Source organism: Pogona vitticeps, chromosome 5 (assembly GCF_051106095.1).
Source record: "Pogona vitticeps strain Pit_001003342236 chromosome 5, PviZW2.1, whole genome shotgun sequence".
NCBI classification, from domain to species: domain Eukaryota; kingdom Metazoa; phylum Chordata; class Lepidosauria; order Squamata; family Agamidae; genus Pogona; species Pogona vitticeps.
The window spans coordinates 164,470,889-164,491,579 of record NC_135787.1 but is presented as its reverse complement, the minus strand read 5'-3'; the positions used below and the strand labels follow the sequence as shown (position 1 = coordinate 164,491,579).

The 20,691-nt window shown below is 39.8% G+C and overlaps 1 protein-coding gene across 1 annotated transcript in view; it reads right to left on the bottom strand.

The window, feature by feature from the left end:
- The window catches only part of PDGFB (platelet derived growth factor subunit B), a 46,146-nt gene that overhangs the window by 4,677 nt on the left and 20,778 nt on the right, over positions 1-20,691 (bottom strand). The window contains exons 3-7 of the mRNA XM_020787648.3: positions 11,897-11,993; positions 8,123-8,209; positions 5,370-5,575; positions 1,035-1,170; positions 705-872 (exon numbers count right to left, since the gene is read on the bottom strand). Coding sequence (XP_020643307.3) covers positions 736-872; positions 1,035-1,170; positions 5,370-5,575; positions 8,123-8,209; positions 11,897-11,993 — 663 coding nt within the window. The 3' untranslated portion in view covers positions 705-735. The remainder of the gene's footprint in view (positions 1-704; positions 873-1,034; positions 1,171-5,369; positions 5,576-8,122; positions 8,210-11,896; positions 11,994-20,691) is intronic.

The following is a 20,691-nucleotide window of genomic DNA, read 5'->3' as shown; positions in this document are numbered from 1 at the left end:
GAGAGCCATAGCATCCTTTAAAATTCAGGCACTTTAATTCAGTTTTGGCATTTCAGTGTTTCTTGATTGTCCCTTGTCTTTTACAGTCCTGATTTGTGATCTGCTCCTCTATGTCTCTTTTTACTATGAAATGCAAAGGAAGTGTCAATGTGACCAGTAGAGAAATGCAATGCATTTTTATAAGCTACTGTGCCTTTAATTAAAAGCATCCTCTCTACAGCATTCACACCTATTGCTGCTTTTTTTTTCAGCAGAATTCCTTTGTTGGTTAGCTTTTGTTTTCTGATGGGTTAGTTACTGGTTTAATCTCCTAAATCTCACCCCCTATAATTTCTCTATTACAAAAAATAAATTAAAATAATTAAAAGAAACCAGTGATAAATGTTTCACTCATTACGGGGACCAGCAAGTGATCACTATAAGAACGATTTATCACCACTCATTGAGCCATACAGAAAAGGAGGCATCAGCAAGAGCAGACGTTCCAAGGAGGAGCTTCCAGTTAACATTGCTAGAGCCTACTGATTTGTCTACAAGTAAACATAGTAACTGGAAACATGGAGAAAGGTACTACTGAATAATGGAGTGTAATACTTCAGCAGTACTAAAGGATCCTAATGTAGAAAGCAAATTACGGAGTTGTTTGTTTTTTTTAAAGACTGGCTCCTGTGCCCTCACAATACAGTTGTATTTGATGCAATTACCTGACATTTGCACTTTTGCCTGCCAGTGCCTCTATGCTGGGAAGATTTCTTTCAGCGCTTTCTTATCATGTACATGCTTGAACTTCCGATGCTTCCTCTTTCGTGGCAGTAACCGGTGCACTCGTGCCCTTGTTGGAAGAGAAGCTACAGTGCTGAGTGGTGTCCCACCTGCCAGAAGAGGAGGAAGCAGAATACGTTGGAATGCAACAGCTGACTGAACATGCTTCTCCTCTCAGAATTATTCCTAGCTACTGTATATTGCTTTTGATTTTTCCACATTTCTTTTTGTTCCTGTCCAGTTCTCAGAAACATCAGTTCTACAACACCTACCTCTGTGTTCACGCGAATTTGGCCGACTGACAAGTCGGGGTGATATTGCCTCACATCGACACTCCAGGTGGTCTTCCAAGGCCACAACAGCTTTATGAAAGACTGGCTTCTTTAGGACAATTTCAATTTTATTTACCTGTTAGAAGAGATTAACAAAAAACATACATCTATGATACAGAAAGACACTGAAAAAACATAAATCTGTGATATATGAGTATATCACTCAAATAGCATCACTGACACTATATATTTATAATATTCTTTGCAGTTTCCAGATAAAAATCAGACATAGTGCAGTTCATCAAAATTATCACATTCACACACTGGTGTCTTCAAGACAATTTCAGTATCTTTATCCAGGAATCATGAAAGTGCGCCTTCATCTAGGGAAATGTTTGGCCTACTAGACGTTGTCCGACTTCAGCTTTCCGTATTTGTCACTACTTGTTATGCTTGTTGGGGTGGATGGGAGTGGCAGTCCAACAACATCTGAATCCAGTTTGCCCATTCTTTGTCTGGGGCAAGTCAGCAAATGTTTGGTACTTCAGTTATTTTTGACTACAACCTCCCAGAGACATTTATCACTGGCAATACAGGCTGGGTTTCCTGAGAGTTGAAGCCCAAAAACATATGGCGTGCAAAAGGTTCACCACCCCTGACCTAGGGAATCATGAAGGACACAGTGCCGGCTTCCACTCACTACTCAAAATCATTGCTGATCCTGTTACAAGGATAGGATATGTTGTGTGTTGGGCCCATAAAAGGTGGAAGACACCAAGAGTTAATTGAGTCCAATCATATTGCAACAGCCAAGGAGCCATCTACTGCCACTTTTACCCAAAATTTAACCTGCCACAATATTTGGAGACAGAAAATACATTGCAGGATGTTCAAATAGTTGCTCCAGCTGGCTGCAAGAGGAGGAAATTTGTCATATGGCTGTGAAGAATTGCTATGGTTTACATCTGGGGGAGATAGTCACCCTTCAGAAGGCACCTGAAAAAGGTGGCCACTGATTAGCACGTGGGACTATATCCTACCCAGAAATTTCGCAGTGACGATTTCTCAATCTGTTTATCTTTCTTTGAAAGTGTGCCCTGTTCTACATGCTCCAGGACACATGCTGCTTGTTAGAGAAGTGTTTCAATCGAAACAATACAGACATCTCTATTTTCAGAGAAAGCATTTCCAGGTCACATTTTCTGATTAACTCTTTGACCTCATGGTTGCATTTTTCCCCACAAAAACAATTATCTGGACTACTGTTACCACACATGCACCATGGCCAGTCTCTGATTTTCTGCGATTTTTTGGCTTTCTAGAGAAAGGAATTTCCCCTCATATGGATGATGTAATATCTTCCCTTGTCTGCCCCTATTCCTTCTTGCCATTGAAGGCCCATGGAATTCTCCACTACATATAGGCCAAGCAGAGGATTTTCATTATAGTCTCTAACTGTTTGTCTGGGAGGAAGCATACAGATCATTATTGGCTGAACGTTTTGCCAGATCAGAATGAGAGGTCAACTGGCAGGTATCCGCTCATAATACATCCAGACGGAGTCATGTGGACAAGCTTTGTGTGGTGTTTCCAAGGAGAGCAAGGTGTACAAAGAAGCACAGATCAACATTTTCAAATCTGCAAGGTCTATCAACAGACTGCAAATTTTATTGGTTTATCAGAGTATGCCTGATAAGCCTAAAGAATCCTGGCTTGTGTGAGTGAGCCAGCATGTTGGTGCATGTGGCTGATTGTTGCCAGAAATGGCTAAATAAATCATGGCATTTCCATTAATGATTCATTTATTATTATGTCTGAAACTGGAAGAACCTGGAACGCCATCTTGTCTCTGTCCCCAGAAGCTAGAATGTAAGATCTTGCTGAGTTATGTTATCATAATAAACAAACCATAGATCGAAGGCTTGATGTTCCTAACAGCAGGGCAAATGATCACTGTTTCTGAAGCATAATCCAGGGTTTCTCCAGAAGCTTTACTAACTGTGACACCCAAACTGGGTCACTCTGTTTTGGGATTCACTAATACAGTGTAGATTTAAAGAGTGCTCTTTCTTCCAGTACAGCATCCAAAAGAAAGTCATTAGTAATATCAGGCAAAAACAAAAATAAAAAAATAAAGGAGACAAAAAAGTTGTGGCACCTTAAAGACCAAGTGCCAGGGATGTGGGCAAGTCTTTGGGTCAGAGTCCCAAGTGTGATTCTGAGTCTTTGGTATCAAGTCCCAAGTTCGAGCCAAAATCTTTCATACCAAGTCACGAGTCACGAACCCCAAGTCCAAGTCCTTATTGAAAACAAGCTTTTTTTCCCCAGAAGAAAAGGAGGGGTTAGTGAATTCGAATCCAAGTTATTGAAAATAAAACCCAAGTCAAGTCTGAGCTGAGTTGCTGGTGCAACTTAAGTCTGACTTGACAGTTCCGTGACTCAAGTCCCTATTCCTACTAAGTACTATATTTTAATGTGAGCTGTCATGGAGAAATCCACTTTCTCAGACTTGTACCCCAAAATTGCATTAAAATATAGCAGTTAGTCTTTACGATGCCACAACATTTTTGTCTTCCTTATTTTTTATTTTTCTTTTGCCTGCTATGCAAACACAGCTACCTCATTAGTAATACTGGGTAGAGTCTTACAATTAATTGGGAGTACATTCCACTGAACTCACTAGGAATTACGTCTGAGTAGGAATTATGTGTTTGCACTACAACTGAAATCTACTTAGCAAAATTCAATCAAAAGCATCACACAGCTGTTCAAAGTTTTACGATGGTAAATAGTAAAGCATAAGTAACAAAGGAAGCTCTGTAAAACTAAACAGTGAAAACAGATCTTCTGACAAACTATTAGCTCCTCAGCAAAGGGATTAACAGAGTCCTCGAAATCAGACAGACAAATCTCTTTCGTCTGCAGGCAAACATAAAAAGCCTTAGTAGTAAGTCAGTCAATCTAGACCACAATTAGCAAAAGCAAAGCAATCCTACATTTGGTATACATAGAATGTGTTTCCAATGCACTGAATGATATTTGCTCAGAGCAAACTGGACATGCTACTTTTTGGATTTCAGTACCCAGAAGCCCATAGGCAGAAGTCTCTGTTCAGTGGGAGGTTAGACTGGCAATTTTAAACTCTGCACATCAGTCTTCCTGTAAGACAAGGCTGGGAATCTTTGGCCTTTCAGATATTGATTCTTGACTCTTAGCCAATATGGCTAGTAGTGGACCTGCTAATGGTCTTTTAGCACTGGTTATGAGCACTGTCTTTGTGTCAATTGCTTTACTTGCAAGTACAGTATATAAAAAGAACCTAATGAAATCACATACATGATTCCTTCAGCAAGCTGAAAATTCCCCTAGAGACTGCATAGTTCTCTCCTTCCAAATTGCACTCTGTAAACTCCAGCTGGAAACCCTCTTTTGCATTTCTGCTACTTTCTCTCACTACTATCCATCCATTCACATGCACACTCACTGTCACATACACACTTTCCCTCCTTTGCAGTGAGAAAGTTCCATTCAAAAAAGATGGAATGCCATTAAAGAAACATCGGGGATCGTTTGTCAAAATCCTGATTCCCATGGGGAGATAGTTTAGCCAAAATATAGTCCAAAATATAGATCCATTCAAGTGATGAGATGGCCAATGTCATGGCACTATAACAATATGTACTTTACTTTCCACATCAGTCAGGGATGGTGCAGTGGCATAGGAGAAGCTTGTTTAGATTTCCACTACCTACCAGATCTACACACTACACTCTGTTAAGGTATGAACGTCTGTGAACATTTAGAATGCAAATAAATAAATAAATAAATAAATAAATAAATAAATAAATAAATAAATAAATAAATAAATAAATAAATAAATAAATTTATTTATTTATTTATTTATTTATTTATTTATTTATTTATTTATTTATTTATTTATTTATTTGATTTTTACCCCGCCCCTCTAGACAACGTCTACTCGGGGCGGCTTACATCAGTTAAAACAAGTTAAAAAACATATAAAATGCATTTATACTAATTTATACTAATTTATAAATGAATGAATGAATGAATGAATGAATGAATAAATGAATAAATGAATGAATGAATGAATGAATGAATGAATGAATAAATAAATAAATAAATAAGTAAATAAGTAAATAAGTAAATAAGTAAGTAAGTAAATAAATAAATAAATAAATAAATAAATAAATAAATAAATAAATAAATAAATAAATAAATAAATAAATAAATAAAACCCAACCCAACCCAACCCAACCCAATCGAAGAATAGAAAGAATCAAAACTTGTGGAGGGAAATAAGTCCTTGCCTACCCGGATGTGTCGCACACGAACCAGCGTTGGACGACACTGCATGGTTCTGGTATTGCAGCAGCCTGTGCACCGCTGCACCTCCACACATGGAGGCCACACAAGGAAGTTGGCATTGGTGGAATCCACCAAGCTCCGGGAGATCTCAAACACTTCGATTCTTGTCTTGCACTCAGCAAGTACTGCAGGCTCGACAGGCTCTTCTCCACCTGGAAGAGTCCAAGGAGAAACCTTTGAAACACAAAACTATATTCTCCCCCATTCAATTCAAAACCCTTTCCATTTCTCCACATTTGAATCTGCAGAGTATGAGCAGCATTCAATCTAAATATAGGTGCATTTGCACTGTGTGAAAGGAGAGACTTCCAAAAGAGCATTTTACAAAAGACAGAGGGTGGTGGGACACGGACACACACACACACACACACACAGAGAGAGAGAGAGAGAGAGAGAGAGAGAGAGAAGGAAATCAGTTTTCTAGTCCTCATGTTTGTGGCTTAAAGATTGGAAACATTTGGGAAATTTATCCTATAAACAGATAAACTTTTAAAGTATTCCAATAGCGAAGAGAAGAGCTATTTCACTCAGCAAGTTCTGAATCATTCTCTAAATCCTGGTACTTTTATCTATGTGTTATTTTTAGTCCTATTGTATTAATGTTTTCTTTGATGTACACCTTAGCATGATGAGGTGGTTTGAGTACATCAGGGAAACTGACAACTCAGGAGGCTAGACTCTGTTACAAGTAATATGATCACTCAAGGTGTAACGGTCAAAGGTGAGATAGCAGGCTAAAAGGTACCCATCTTCTCCTGAAGTCAACAGTCACATGAACAGAAGATAACTGATAGTCCCTCTTTTGATGGGGCCAGAGATGTGCACCTTGAAGGGCAGCTGCATTAGGTAGCACTGATAGAAGATCTAGTATAAAAAATGGCAGTGACAGTGAAGCTAACTCTTGTTAGTACTGTGCAGAAGAAAGCTATGGTAAGCTACATATGAATATTTATACAGTACTTCAAAAACCTTATGATGAGATAATCCAAAACAAAACAAGAGATGGTGCTAGAAGATGGGATTCTCAGGTTAAAGGCATTCAGTGAGATACTGAGAAGAGCAAAGAATAAGTACAATTAATACTGACACTAATGGAACAACTGCATTAAATCATAAGGGGTATCTGGCTGCTGATGTGCACAGATGCAAAGAGAAAGTCCAGTGCTACAGGATACATATAATTGGAGCTTGTAATGTGATGAGCATGAATCAAAGTAAGCTTGAACTTATAAGGCAAGAAATGGATTATTTAAACATTATAGCACTTGGTGTGCGTGAACTACGTACAATGGACTAGAATATTGCATTCTCAACTAGGTAATTACAAAACATTTTATTCTGGAAATGACAGACACAGAAGAATTACTGTGGCTTTAGTAGTGAGATGAGACATAACATGAGTAGTTAGGGGCTATAATGTAAAAGTCTCATAGAATACTATCAAAAATCTTGGAAAGTCTATTGACATAACCGTTGTTCAAGTCAGCTACAATGACAATTGCTGAAGAAGAAAAAAGAAACTGCAAACATTTATGTGTCCAGGAGGGAACTGATCACACCAAAACAGGATGTATTCATAATTATAGGTGATTAGAATGTAAGTAGGAAGTAGAGCAGAACACCACAGGAGCATTTGGCCTAGGAATCAGAAATGAAGCAGGAAAGTGACTCACATAATTCTGTAAAGTCAACAATTTGTTCAGTACAAATGCATGCTTCAGGCAACTGAACAGACAATTCTACACATGGAAGTCACCAGATGGCCAATATAAAAATCACATATATTAAATAATTTAAAACAAAAAATGGGAAATCTCAGTCCTCTCAGCAAAAGCAAGACCAGGAGTGAACTGTGGTAAACATCATAAAACACTAGTATTAAATTAGAGAAAAATTGGATAAGCACACCAAAACAATCATAGTGTCAAAATAGAACCTTAAAACCATGCCTGAAGAATGTAAAAATAACATAAAGAATGGATTTGCATAACTATACTGAATTGGGCATGAATTAGATGACATGTAGATTCAAACCAGAGATATTAGCATAAAAGAATGAAAAAAATATTCCTGTATCCTAAACAAAAGAAAAGCCTAGACTGATCAAAACTCTTACAACTATTCGTGAATTTCTAAAATCCTAAAAATGATTTCTTTAAAAAATCTGAAAATGTGTCTAAATGTAACTTATAATGAACAATATGTTTTAGTTGCTTATAAAGTTACAGTTAAACACATTTTCAGATTTTTAAAAGAAATTATTTTTAAATTATTGTACAAGTTACAAGTGATTTGTTACATGTAACTCATTACTTTCCAGCACTGGCAGCACTCACATTGTCTTTCTGTCAGCAAGCAATTATCCATCTTTTCAGACAGGTTTTTAATTGACTTGTACAAGCAGCAGCCATTATGGGGCACTGCATATTCTGAGCTGAGTGGCTTTGTTTTTAAGTGTTTTTGAATTGTGGTTTTAATGTTATTATGTAACTGTTTTTTAAAATATTGCATCTTATTGCATTTTTAATTGTATTTATTATGTTGTTTTAATTGATTGTGACCCCATGCTTGGTTTCCTATAGGAAGAAAGGCTGCATATTCAATCGATCGATCAATCAGTCATACCTGTTACATTTGCTGGACCAGTCTTGAACTGAAATTTTCACCCACAGTTTAACTAAATCATATCTGCTACTCACGTAGACTTCGTCTCCATCGGGACGAAAAAGGATTTTGACCAGGATTCAGTCTGGTGGTGTTCAGGTATGAAGTAGAATTATCTTTTTCTGGAAGAGAAAAGAACAACAACCACGTAACTAAGTAAAGCAGTGTAACAAGTGAATTCACCAGAATAAGCATGTTGAAAGTGTCAGAAGCAGAGTGATTCACTGGTCCACTAGGCACATAAGTACAGTACTATTTTCCCTTCAAATAATTATAAGTAGAGTGGAGTAGAGTACATTGTTACAGGCACTACAGTGCTAGAAACACATACTCTTTCAGTATAACATAACCTGCAGCCTCCTGCAGTCTGTTTTTCTATACAAAATAAACTATACAAATATATGCAACTTGGTTTATTTTGCAAAAACATGTTCAGTCTCCATGCTTTATTATAACATATTAAAGGTCTGCAGGTCTTTCCTGACAACAAGCAATAATAATAGAGCTGTAAAAGAATTTGACTGGAGGCCATTGGGAAAACGTGTGGACACACAAAGGCAAGGAAGAGGATCTTTTCTTAATACAGCTTACACATGTATCTCCAAACAGCACAGAAAGGCACAGAACAAGATAGACATGCTTCTTGAGTGATTTGACAGGCCAAATTGAAATGCATAATTCAGGAGCAATGAAGCAAAAGTTCCAGTGACACTAAAAACCATCTTCTGTGAAGTCTGAACCATTTATCTACTTTGTGCAGTATTCTTACTCAGATTGGCCAAAACCGTCTAGTGGCTCAGGGACAGGTGTTTCATATCACCTGCCACAGGAATCTTTTCAAAGTGTGATGCTAAGGACTGAAGGGAGGGTACTTCCATGCATCGAGCATGTATCTTTCACTCAGGTAATGCCCATCTCTCCCATGTCGCTGGGTGACATGTTAAATTCAGACTCTGAGAACAGTATGCAAGAGAGAGAAACGCCCTCCAGCTTTCAGTTCAGTTCCCTGTAAACATGCCCCCATGTTTTCCCATAGGAAATGCCGAATAAAGCAATTCCCGTCATAATTCCCTAGGCCCTCCCAAATGTTAATAACCTCTCTAGAGAAAAAACAACAACAATGGCACTATCTGAAGACAGTTCCCACTCAGCTGCAGGTCTGTACTCCTGTGAACTTCTTGACTTATGATGGGAAGCAGGACGGACGTCACTATTGTGGGACTAATTTGTATAGTGAGGAACAAAGAACCGAAGGCCCATTCATAGGTAAGGTTCCCACAATGTACAATTACCCTGCTGTCTTTGAGTCAAAAGGAACAACACATAGCCACAACCTTCCTGCATCAGAATTCTCTATAGTTCGTAATGTGGTAGGCACATCTCAGGCCAGGTAGCTCCAGGCTAATTCCAGATGGGTATGGTCAGGAAAGATACCAACGTACAGGAGATACTGTGATTCAAAGCTTTCAGATGTAATCTCCAGTTTAGGAATTGGAACTATTTTGAAAGGCAGCTCTTCCAAATTTATTGCCCTAAAACATCCCTGTATCCCAAGGGAATGAGAATGATGAGTCACCAGAACAAATTTATACCATTTCTTCATGCCATAGGGCCTGACAGGCAAATCCCCAATCTCCTTCCAACCCCCAATCTCTGGAATTTTATCAGGCCAGGGTGGGAGCTGCTTTTGAACAAAGGTCAAGCAGAGAAGGAAAAAATAGCTGGGCTATTGACTTGAAACAAATCTTCTGAAAAACAGAGTTCTGGACTCGGCCTCACCCTCTCCTTTCCCCCTGAGGGTGTCCTTCTCCAGGACAGAGCAAAACAGCTACGACTGACGGGGGTAGCAGGCCCAGCCCTGGAAAAGCCAGTGCTGCTAATTTTGGAAGCCACGCCATTGTACGCCTCGCGGAGTCAAAGACAGGCAGTGTATGATGGTGGTGGTGGGGAATGGGTGGAGAGACCTAGTCACTCCTCTTTGAGGGAAACAATAGCAGAGCACAGCTGGTGCCTTCCCTCTCTCTTTCCCTCCTCCTCTCACAGACATTTTGAAAGGGAGCGGGAATGCTTTTGAGAACACGCCAATGGTCCGACTGGCATAGGAAACAAAAGCAGGAAATTCTGTTCCCCCGTAGATAGTGTCTCGGCAAAGATTACAAAGCTACAAACAGACAAACACAAGAGAAAGGCAAGGGGGGGAGCCAGGACAGGACAGGCAGGAGCAGACGCTGGAGTGGAATGGAATTCATGAAGAAAGCTTTTATAAATACATTCCAGGGCCAACTCGGTGGCCGTGACGGGTGCTCACATTCCCGCACGTGCCAAAACCTTCTCAATCCAACCGCTGCTGGATGACCTCAATCCTCCGGGCAGGTATCCCCAAAGCATCACAACTGCACAGCTATAGAAAGATCAATTATTCAAAGCAGTGATATGGTGGTATATATATCACTCTCACACTGCCTTGTGTTGTTTATTTCTTCCATTTCCCTATAAGACAGGAATCAGGAGTTCTAGACACTAAAAAGAGCAGTAACTGCACAATGAAACATGGAACTCTGATTTCCAATGCAGAATCTAATGAAATTCGCAGACACCTGAAAACCCTTGCCTTAATTTTAAAAACAAAACATGTTTTAAAAGGTAACAATAATTTTGGAAAGCACAAACTTATTATGTGCTTTAAAAAGTCCTATATGGGAGTTACCTGGGCTCCAGCTGTGGGCAATAGAACTAACTGTGTGATGGAAGATACACCATTTAGGCAGAACAGCCTTCTACATTTGAAGAAATTCTAGATGTGTTGAACTACATTCCTACATCCCCCTGCCGGGATCACATTAGCTGGGAATGACATACATTTTAGTCTTACCACATCTGCAATGTGTTCAGTTAGGGAAGGTGGATGGAGACAGGCATTTCATACCATCTATATTTGCAAGGAAACTTCACCTTCATTCAATAGGTTACATGTTAAGCCATGTTTCAAAATGTTTATCTCTAATAGCAGTACTGTACAGTTTATAACATTTGACGCCCTATTAAACATTTTCTTTATCTAGATTTGCCCTGGGCAATTCTTAGTGAATGTAATTGTATTGAATTTTCTCAGAAACGAGGAGGTGGGAGAAAGTTTATTGGTTAGGAGACATGGCTTTCCTGTTGTGTACAAGCTCCCCATGACCTCTGCTTTATACCAGAAAAAACAACAACAAACCTTCTAGTTCTGAATGGAGTTTTTTTTTTAAAACACCATGCAAATTTTATTTAACACAGGACTGCTTCTTACATTACCAAATTATTTAGAACGTACACTGAAAGAATATTGTGGATTGATGCTACAGAGAAGGGAAAGCTATTATCTCTCATCTATTTATGAACCCAAGCTTTCCATCTTTTGCTGTTTCAGTCATCCATACCCATAGGGCTAGTCCACAACACAGTTACTTCAGGCTGCAGCGTAAGGCTGCCTAATGTTAGAGGCAGCCTGGATAAACATGAATATGAAATCTGCTAGGTATTTTCAGTCTAGACCAGATATTTAGAAAATGGTGTATGCACTCTACATAATGGTCCTGTGGAGGTGAGTTGCCATACATTTGTGAGCTTAGGTGGGTGGGGATAGACTTTGGCAAATCAGACACAGCTTGTGGTCTTACATTACCTATCATGAATCCACAGAACAAAGCTTTACTCATTTAGTGTGAGCTACATTTACAGCAGCACCTCTTTGTTAATGGCATGCACATGTTATTTGTTTTCATGTTGGGATTTAAGCAAGAGGAGCATTCGGTGGTGAAGAGATTTACCTACGGAGTCTATCCGCAGGACCCGCTGAAGGTCTCTGATTGAGCGCACGGAGCTGTCACTCAGCATTTCATAAATCTCTTCAGGGATGGGGTCTCCCTGCCAGACAATAAAGAGAGAGAAAGTGTTAGATATCATGTGCCACTTTTTGTACCAGTTGTTTTATATTTACCACAAGGAGTAGAAAAATAGCCAGCAAAACAGGAAGGGAAAATGTGTACATATGTGCTCCAGAGGTGTAGTTGCAGAAGCCACCAGCCATGGAAAAATAAAAGTACTGTATAAGATGCCGTTCCTAGCTCCTTGCACCACCAGTCAAAAGATGTTCTGCAGTTCTTCCCCACTTTAGCAGATCTTTTATAATAAGAAATAAGAAGGAAGTAGAAGTGCAAAAACACTAGAGAGCTGCAGGGGGAAGACCCATTCCTCCTCTTCACATTCTGTGAATGAAATAGGGTGATTGCAAGGTTAAAGATAAAGGCTTTGTTGAGAAGCCAAAGTTTAGAAACATTACTTTTTGGGGCAATAAATCCCAGAATTCTCTGATTAGTGTGATGTCTTTAGGATTATTCTCCTAAAAATTATGGACATTCTGCTAATTGACAGATTTTCCTAAAAACTGCTATTTGGAAAACCTTTTTTCACAGTGCATACCTATGCATATTTCTGTAAGATCATCCGTGTCCAATGGATCTTGCTTCTTTGTAGGAATAGTGTATTGCAGTCTTAATACATGTCTTTCTAACACTTTTCAAAGAAACCCTTCTTATGCTATGTATCTCTGATAGCTATATTCGAAGGGGTTCTCCAGCTGTATTTCTCCTTATAGTGTTAATCCATTATATGGAGACAACAAGCACCATTAAAACTAAAACAAAAAAAGAGAATATTTTTAGGGATCTCCCCTTTTGGTGATTTATTTCTTCATCTTCTTCCTCTTTTATGTTACTCACATTACATTAAACAGCACTGTTTAAATAGCATGCACATGTACAGACATAAGCACAACCCAATATTTTACCAGACAGTTGGTGCAGAATCCTGTTAGTATCATGGAGCATAATGCATCCTCAGGAATAGCACACTGCATGATTTCCAACTTGCAGATGTGTGAGCCAGAGATGCCCCCCTTCAAAGCAACAGAGATTTCAGCTTGCACAAGGGGGTATTGAATGCCATCCTTATGCAAATATTAGAAAAAGAGCATCCTCACATGAAACAGACTGTTGTGTGCATGGCCAAAAACAAAACAAAATGGATTTCATCCTGGATTGCAATGTCAAAAACAAACAAACAAAAACAAAGACAAATACATGGATTCCAGAGTTTCTTTAATTAAGGAGCAGCTAAATACAGGTTACATGCAAATAGGCATATGGCAATCCCAAATGCTGTTTTGTTTCTTTTTAAAATTATCTTAAAGACAGGATGGCTGAGAGCAGAGAACTGGACAGGGAAGGAGTAATACCATTTCTGATACCTCAACCATTTCTGTACTCTGAATAATACTTCTCTCCATGGTACTTCCCATACCCAGCTTCCACTTCCCTAATATTCAAAACTTGAACACTCATCAAAGAAAACTTCTTCAGGTGAGAGTTTATTTGGTGATGATATGGGAAGAGGGTATGGTAACTGGAGAAGAGTTAAGGGTCCCTCTCCTCAGCTACTTTCGGCATTCCCAGTCATCTCTCTCAAAACTACTCTTCTTAAAGTAAAAATATATCAGAGCTTTAATATATGTGGTGGTTACACAAAATATGTAGCTTGTCCTGAAGGGCCATTTCAACCATGTACCACATATACATAACTGTATGTGAAAATAGGAGTGCCTGTTTTACCACAGCAACATGTGTCTGAGGAGACACAAAATGGCATAGCTTCAAAACATTTCCAATCAATACCAAATAACACACCCATGATATTCACACATGGCAGCATTCTCGGCTGTACACAGCCGATGTTCCTCCAGAAATAACATAAAACTGTAACAGGACAAACAGTAGCATCAAATGATGTTCTTGTTTTCATGAAACAGGCCAAGTGTTTTTTTGCACAGTTAACAAAATAGTCTGTAGTGTTGACAAAGTTGCTCAAAGTGATACTTCCGCTCTTCTGTGTCATGTGTCCTAATATTTTATACATCATTTGGCTATTTTCCTAGGGGATGCCTTAAATGTACTATACCAGCCCTCATCATGTTGGTGAGGGGAAGTAATCATTAGTTCATTTTTAAAAAGTCAACAAAAAAAATTACTGAAGATATACTGTTGTTCAAATAGTCTTTGGAAGAAAGAGATGTAATGGAGGTAGGAGTTAAAGGAAATACTTCTTCAAGCAAATAACGGCCACCAACCTGGATAGCTTTAAAGGGAGATTAGACAAATTTATGGAGGGTAATGCTATCTATGGCTACTTGTCATGTTGGCTATATCAAGTGTCAAAGGAAGGACAGCTCTAAGGAACAGTTGCTGTAGAAGACAGGTGGGTGGGTGCTTGTAGAACTGGTTAACTATTGTGAGACCGGAATGCTGGACTAGACATTTCTGGACTGATCCAAACACAGTTCTTTTTATGTTCAGATGCACTAACCGTAAGATCAAAAGGAAGCAGTTCAGCCTCTTGTTCCTGATACTTTTATTTGAAGCATGTTCAAATACATTGGACACAGTCTACCAAGACATTCTCTCATAAGAGTTCAAACTGAAATGAATGGACTCCATTCAACAGCGTGATAGTTTTTCTGGATTAGATCCCATTCATTTCAGTTATGGCTTGAGCAGGAAAACTTCCTGGTGAACTTGGTGGCTGCTGTCAGCAAAATAAAGCACTCAGTATCTACAGGAATGTGCTTTACACTGAGCCAGACTATGGATTATGTAGTACTGTCTACACTGGCTGGCATTAGCTCCACAGGAAGACTTTTCAGAAACTGAGCTGTAGACCTCTGCTTGAGCACTAGTTCTGTTATCTGAATAACTTTTAAAAAATTAAAGATGTACTGAGTGAATTTAAATATCCTTTTAAAATTATATATGGATTGTTCTGTGTTTTCAGCATATAACACCAAGAGTTAAAAGCCCAACCCTGGCTGTCTTACATTCTGTCAGTCCTAGTTAAAGCCTAACTTCAAAAACAATAAGAGAAAAATACTGCTCCATAAATGTTCATTCATGGTCCATTGTGCTCTCTTTCATGACTTTTCTTAAAGGGGAAAATGTTCCACTACTGAACTGGGATATAAATACGTACTAATGGTGTTGCTGGTATAGTCAAAAATCATATTGCCTGGATTCAACAGATTTGTACACGTTTTATAATTTTGCAGAGTTCAGTTTCAGATTCCTTTAGATTTATTAAAATATAAACCCCACTACTTCTCTCCCACTTTTTGTCTCCAAGATCACGGGACACACATAACTTCGAATATGGAAAAGAAGGTAACCTATTCCATGTCTTTCCTATAATATACTGTATGATCATTCCACAAATTTGTCACAGCTGAATAGATATCAAAGGCTGTTGATCCAAACAAGTTCAGATCAACAACCTTTTGTTTACATATGCTTGCTATCCCAAGGTCTTCTTCATCTACCAAACTTTGAGCAAAGACATACACAAGGCTTGGAAAAACTCCTGTTTATTATTACAGTGCCCAGATCCCACAGCCACTGTGTCCAGTGGTCTTAAACCTCAAATGAAGGAGTCAGTTAAGGGTTCCAGGTTAGCTTGGCTTTCCTCTTTTCAAAGGGATAAATACATACTAAAAAGAAAAAGAGACAAGTTTTATGCAAATATTAATTATCAGTGCACAATGCTCATTGCCTTATCCACCATCAGGAATAATTTGACTGGGAAAATGATCACTTATGAGAAGCGACATAGTGATGAAATACTAAATGCCATGTGCTCCCAGCGCTGCTACAATTGTATGAGTTGTGTTCAAAGGGCAAAAAGGATTGCTTGCAATGTCAAGGCCTTTGAAACTTGAGATCAGAACTGGAAAATGGATTCATTTTTAAAACACTGCACCTGTCAGGAAAAGCAGTTGTGATACAATAGTGAAACCATATAGGTGATGCTGTCCCTTCCTGATATTTAATGCACGTAGAAGATGGAACTTTTTTTTAAACTCAGTCCCTTGCTAAAACTGTGCAAATGCAACAAGGCTGTGTGCCTTTGAGGGGCACTTGTGGGGAAAAGCACCTGTGTTAACTGAAGGAAGTAAAATGAAGGAGGATTTATGGATCAACACTTTAGTGGAGGAGCTGCAAAAGCAGATCCTGGGAAGGCGGCATGTTGATGAACTGATTATAGGAATTAGCTCCACTCCCTGTTCAGAGAGGTGGGTTTAGGTGCCAAGTTTTTCTTGTCAGAGATGTTATCAGTTGGACCAAAGCATGTCAACACACCCAGCTTGTAAAGTTCATTATCCTCCGTCTCACAGAGAGGTGTTCAGGTCTGCACCACAATGGGTCTTTATTCTCTCTTTGGACCAGGTCTGAAGGTTGAAGTCCTGTGCAGGTAACAAGCCCCATTGAGCCCGGTTCTCATAATTGCTTGGCACAGCTTGGAAACATTGCTATTTTGCCGCCACCCACTAATCATGCTAATGTCTCCATTAGCATGATTAGTGGGTGGGTGATTCTGGGAATTACCATCCACATAAGTAACCTTTGCAAATTCTGCTTTTGTACAAACATGCTTCAGCTCAGGCTTTAAAAAGGTGCTCCACAGAAAGTGAATTCCTATGAGTGAAATGCAGAGTGCCCTCTGAACTTATAGGGCATGGAATGGGTTCATTTTTAACTGTTCTGGTGTGCAGATGTGACAGAGTCTAGTTCTGAAGTGTTGTGTGCACACAATTGCCCAGGCACACATAAACACACATTCCAGACCAGCAGACGCTCATAAACCTAATAAGGCACCTAGTGCAAACAATCCATTTATCCACTTTGTCTGTGAATTGACTGGGAGAAAGGTGGAATGGCAACAAAGGGGAGGAGCCTTGGCAGCATCCAATCAAGGCGTCAGGAGTTATTTTCTGCTCAGCTTGTATGATAGTATAGCTGTGTATCTAGAGCAAGTTAATGATCTCCCTTTAACAGCTATGCAGATCAAAGCCACCTCTTGCCTGGCTAGCAGTCAAATGCCTCAGGGCTGGACTTGCCTCAGAGTAAGGCTGCACATTCCTGCCCCAATGAGTTTTATATCTCCTGGCCTTCCAATCTGATGGTTTCCCAATGTACACTATGTACTGGCATGGAAGGCCACATTCTCTCTAGACATACACCAACTTTTGTCTATACACACGTGCACAAAACTGCAGACTCCTCCAATCCATGGGTTTGGCAAAACACAGTATGAGGAACAAGTTGTGCCTTCTCCAAACTAAATTCCCTGCAGTCATTACTGACCTGAAGATCTATGAGGATATACAAAAGAGAACTTGGATAATACAGTATATGCAAAGAGGTACATGGCACTGATTTACGTGTACCCTTTTTCTCCTGTTCCAACTCACAAGTTCGCATGCACCCTCCCATGATTCAAATGAAGTACTGCTGATAAGCTTTTTCCTAAGCTTAACAGGAGCTCATTAGGGTAGAACTTCATCGGGATAGTCAGAGGTAGGTGGGGCTGGATCTCCTCCATACTACCGGGCAAACTATTTTGTGTTGGCCTTCCCCTCTCCTTATTTGGATGGATCTAGACAGAGGCATGTGTGCCACATAAATGCAACATAAAGGTACTTGTTCTTGCTTTTAAAAGTCCTCAGACACCAGTTCTTGCCTTGGTCTCATTCCCCCCGCACCCTCCTCCTTTCTGAAATTGTATGTACCTAAGAATGGGACATGGTGACACTGCGGATTAAACCACAAAACCTCTGAGCTGCAAGGTCGAAAGATCAGCAGTTCAGAGTGAGCGCCCATCGCTTGTCCCAGCTCCTGCCAACCTAGCAGTTCAAAAGCATGTAAAAATGCGAGTAGATTAATAGGTACCATCTCAGTGGGAAGGTAACGGCATTCCGTGTCTAGTCGCACTGGCCACGTGACCACAGAAATCGTCTATGGACAAATGCTGGCTCCATGGCTTGGAAATGGGGATGAGCACCGCCCCCTAAAGTCGGACATAACTAAATAATTGTCAAGGGGAACCTTTACCTAAGAAGTAACTCAAAATGAGCACAGCAACTTTATTTTGAGTTGAACTGCACAGAATTCTGTCATATATCCTCACTTCCTGTCAGACACACAGGCATGATGCTGTCTCCCTTGATGCCTGTCAAAATGCTTGCTACTGCCAGGCCCTCTGCCAGTATCATTTGTTAGCCTGCTCAGCTGCAGCATCACATCCACTGCTCTGGCATAGAACAGCTGCAGAGGAACTTTTAAGTGCACATGTCAATGACAATACCTGACCTAGTAAACACAGATGTTTGAACTTCCTTCCAGTGACTGGAACAGATGGGGCACATCTATATTCTCTTCTGAGCACCCATGGGGGCCTTTCCAGACAGGTCTCAGCTTCAAGCCTTGAGTTTGAGATTCAAACTTCAGATCTCAGATGTGTTCACAGAGCCTGGAAATGTCACTTTTTTAAAAACCATTTTGGCTGCTCCACATAATGGCTCCAGGATTCTGAGAACTGTGCTCCAGAAAACCCACTTTTTCAACCTATGAATTCACATAGGTTAGGACTGAGTGCTGATCACATGCATTATATACAGTATATGCAAAATAATTACAGGCATTTATATTGGAGTAATAATAAGTCTGAAAGGGCAACCAATGGCAGAACACCATATCACCCTAAACACATTTTATCTTATCTAGTTTCAGAAGCTAAGCAGGATTCAGCCTTGCCAGAAGGTGAATGGGAAATCATGAGGGAATATCGGAAATCTCCAGGTATGGCTAAGGAAGAATCGTGCCTGAAATTTTCTAAAGTTCTTGCCTATCAGAATTGACAATATCAGCTAGATGCATAATTAGTCTGGCTGAAGGCAGCTTCTTATGTTGCTATATGGTATGAATGGGGGGACAGAACAGGACTGCTTAATGCCATATGATGAGACCTCTAGTTTGGACTATCTTTCTTACCTTTTTGTTGCCAGCTTTTCTTAATTGCATTATCAACATTATGATTTTTGCCTTCCCTGGCCTAAGAGAATCAAATACCGCTGGATCATTCAACCAAACTCTTTCCTGGAAAGGCCATATGGCTGATTCAGGCTTAAGGTACTGTAGTTTGTTCCCCAGCCATGCCTTCATTAAGCTACTTGACCACCAGGCTTTAAGCTCCTACAAAAGACATAAAGTTGAAGACACTATAGCCTCTCTAAGGTCAACCAAGCTATTGCACTGCTTGAGGCAGAGTAGCAAATGCTTGTTTACCTTCCACCTGCCAAACCAAGGCTGCAGAGTACACATGGCCAGTCAAGTTATTTTGACATCTGTAACAAGAAAGTACCTCTCCCAAGCACTAAAAATACAAAAATAATATATTAATTAACAAATTGCTGCCTTGTATTCATAACAACCTATTCATAACAACCCAAATCAGCTGCCTGAGGCGCCCAACCTGTTCTGCCTAAAGGTAGGGCCAGCCTTGAATTTAGTTCTTCTCTTCATTTGCATTTAAAGGGTCATGTATAATCTAACATTGAGCTTGCCAAGCTAAATTGAAAACGGGAGAGAAAGCAAAGCTAGTTCAATATCCTGCAGCTATGAAACAGATTCCCACCTATACAAGGCAAGAACTGCACCTTTTCACTTTCTCCACATGAAGGTGGGTGTCCCATAAATTACTGGTATGTTCCCATGAAAGGGTACTCAAAAGGAAGATCAATGCAGTTATACAACATTGTAGTGCTTTCTTGTGGTTTCTCTGAGGTTCCAGACAGAAACGTATTGCATTTCTACAGCATGGCCCCAGAGGAACAAGGACTAAGAAGTTAGGAGAGGGGAGGGGGAGGAAGCAATTCTAAAGGCTTGGAAGAAAAAATATTTCTGCGTTCTGTCTTATTTGGACATGGATTCTTCTGTATATCCAGTGTCGAAAAAAGAGACGTGAAGGAGGAAGTGGAAAAGAAGATTTGGAAAAAAGGGGGACAAAACCCATGACCTATGGATGCCCTCCCTTTTAATGCTGTCCCAATATGTTGCCCATAATGGACATTGTAATCCAAAAGAACTGAAAGGTACTAGAGTGGGAAGACTGCCTTAAAAGCAGTGACTCATTCTCCCGCTCCCACCTGTAGCTTACCAAAAACATTGTATCTTTTAAGCAAGTCTCACCTGCCAGCTTTGAAATCCATTCTCACCATCATCCTCACAGAAATGAATGGGTGTCTGTTAAGCCAACACATTTCCTTTCCTTATAGAAAAATAAAATGATAGAGCAAAGTGGGAGGCAGTGGAAGGCAGAGAGAGACACATAAACAATAATCGAGAGAATGCTACCCAGGTTTCATATGTCCAGCATGTATGCTAGTTTCATGTCATCACTCTCACCAACCTGGCAGTCCACCTACAAGGTCCAAGTAACCAACCTTTTGGGAATCCATGTGTCTTACAGCGATTAACTATAGTGGTTCTGTGCTGCACCAGGGTGGGGTGTATATTGCACACATGGAGGACTAAGAGAGTAAAGTAAAAAATAATAATAAAATATAAAATAAAGATGTTTCTTCCCTCTCCAAATTGTGCTTGGGGGGGTTCTGTGGTGGGGAAACACCGTGACATTCCTCAGCATGGAGTAACATCAACGAGTCCCAGCAAAACCTAGCAAGAGA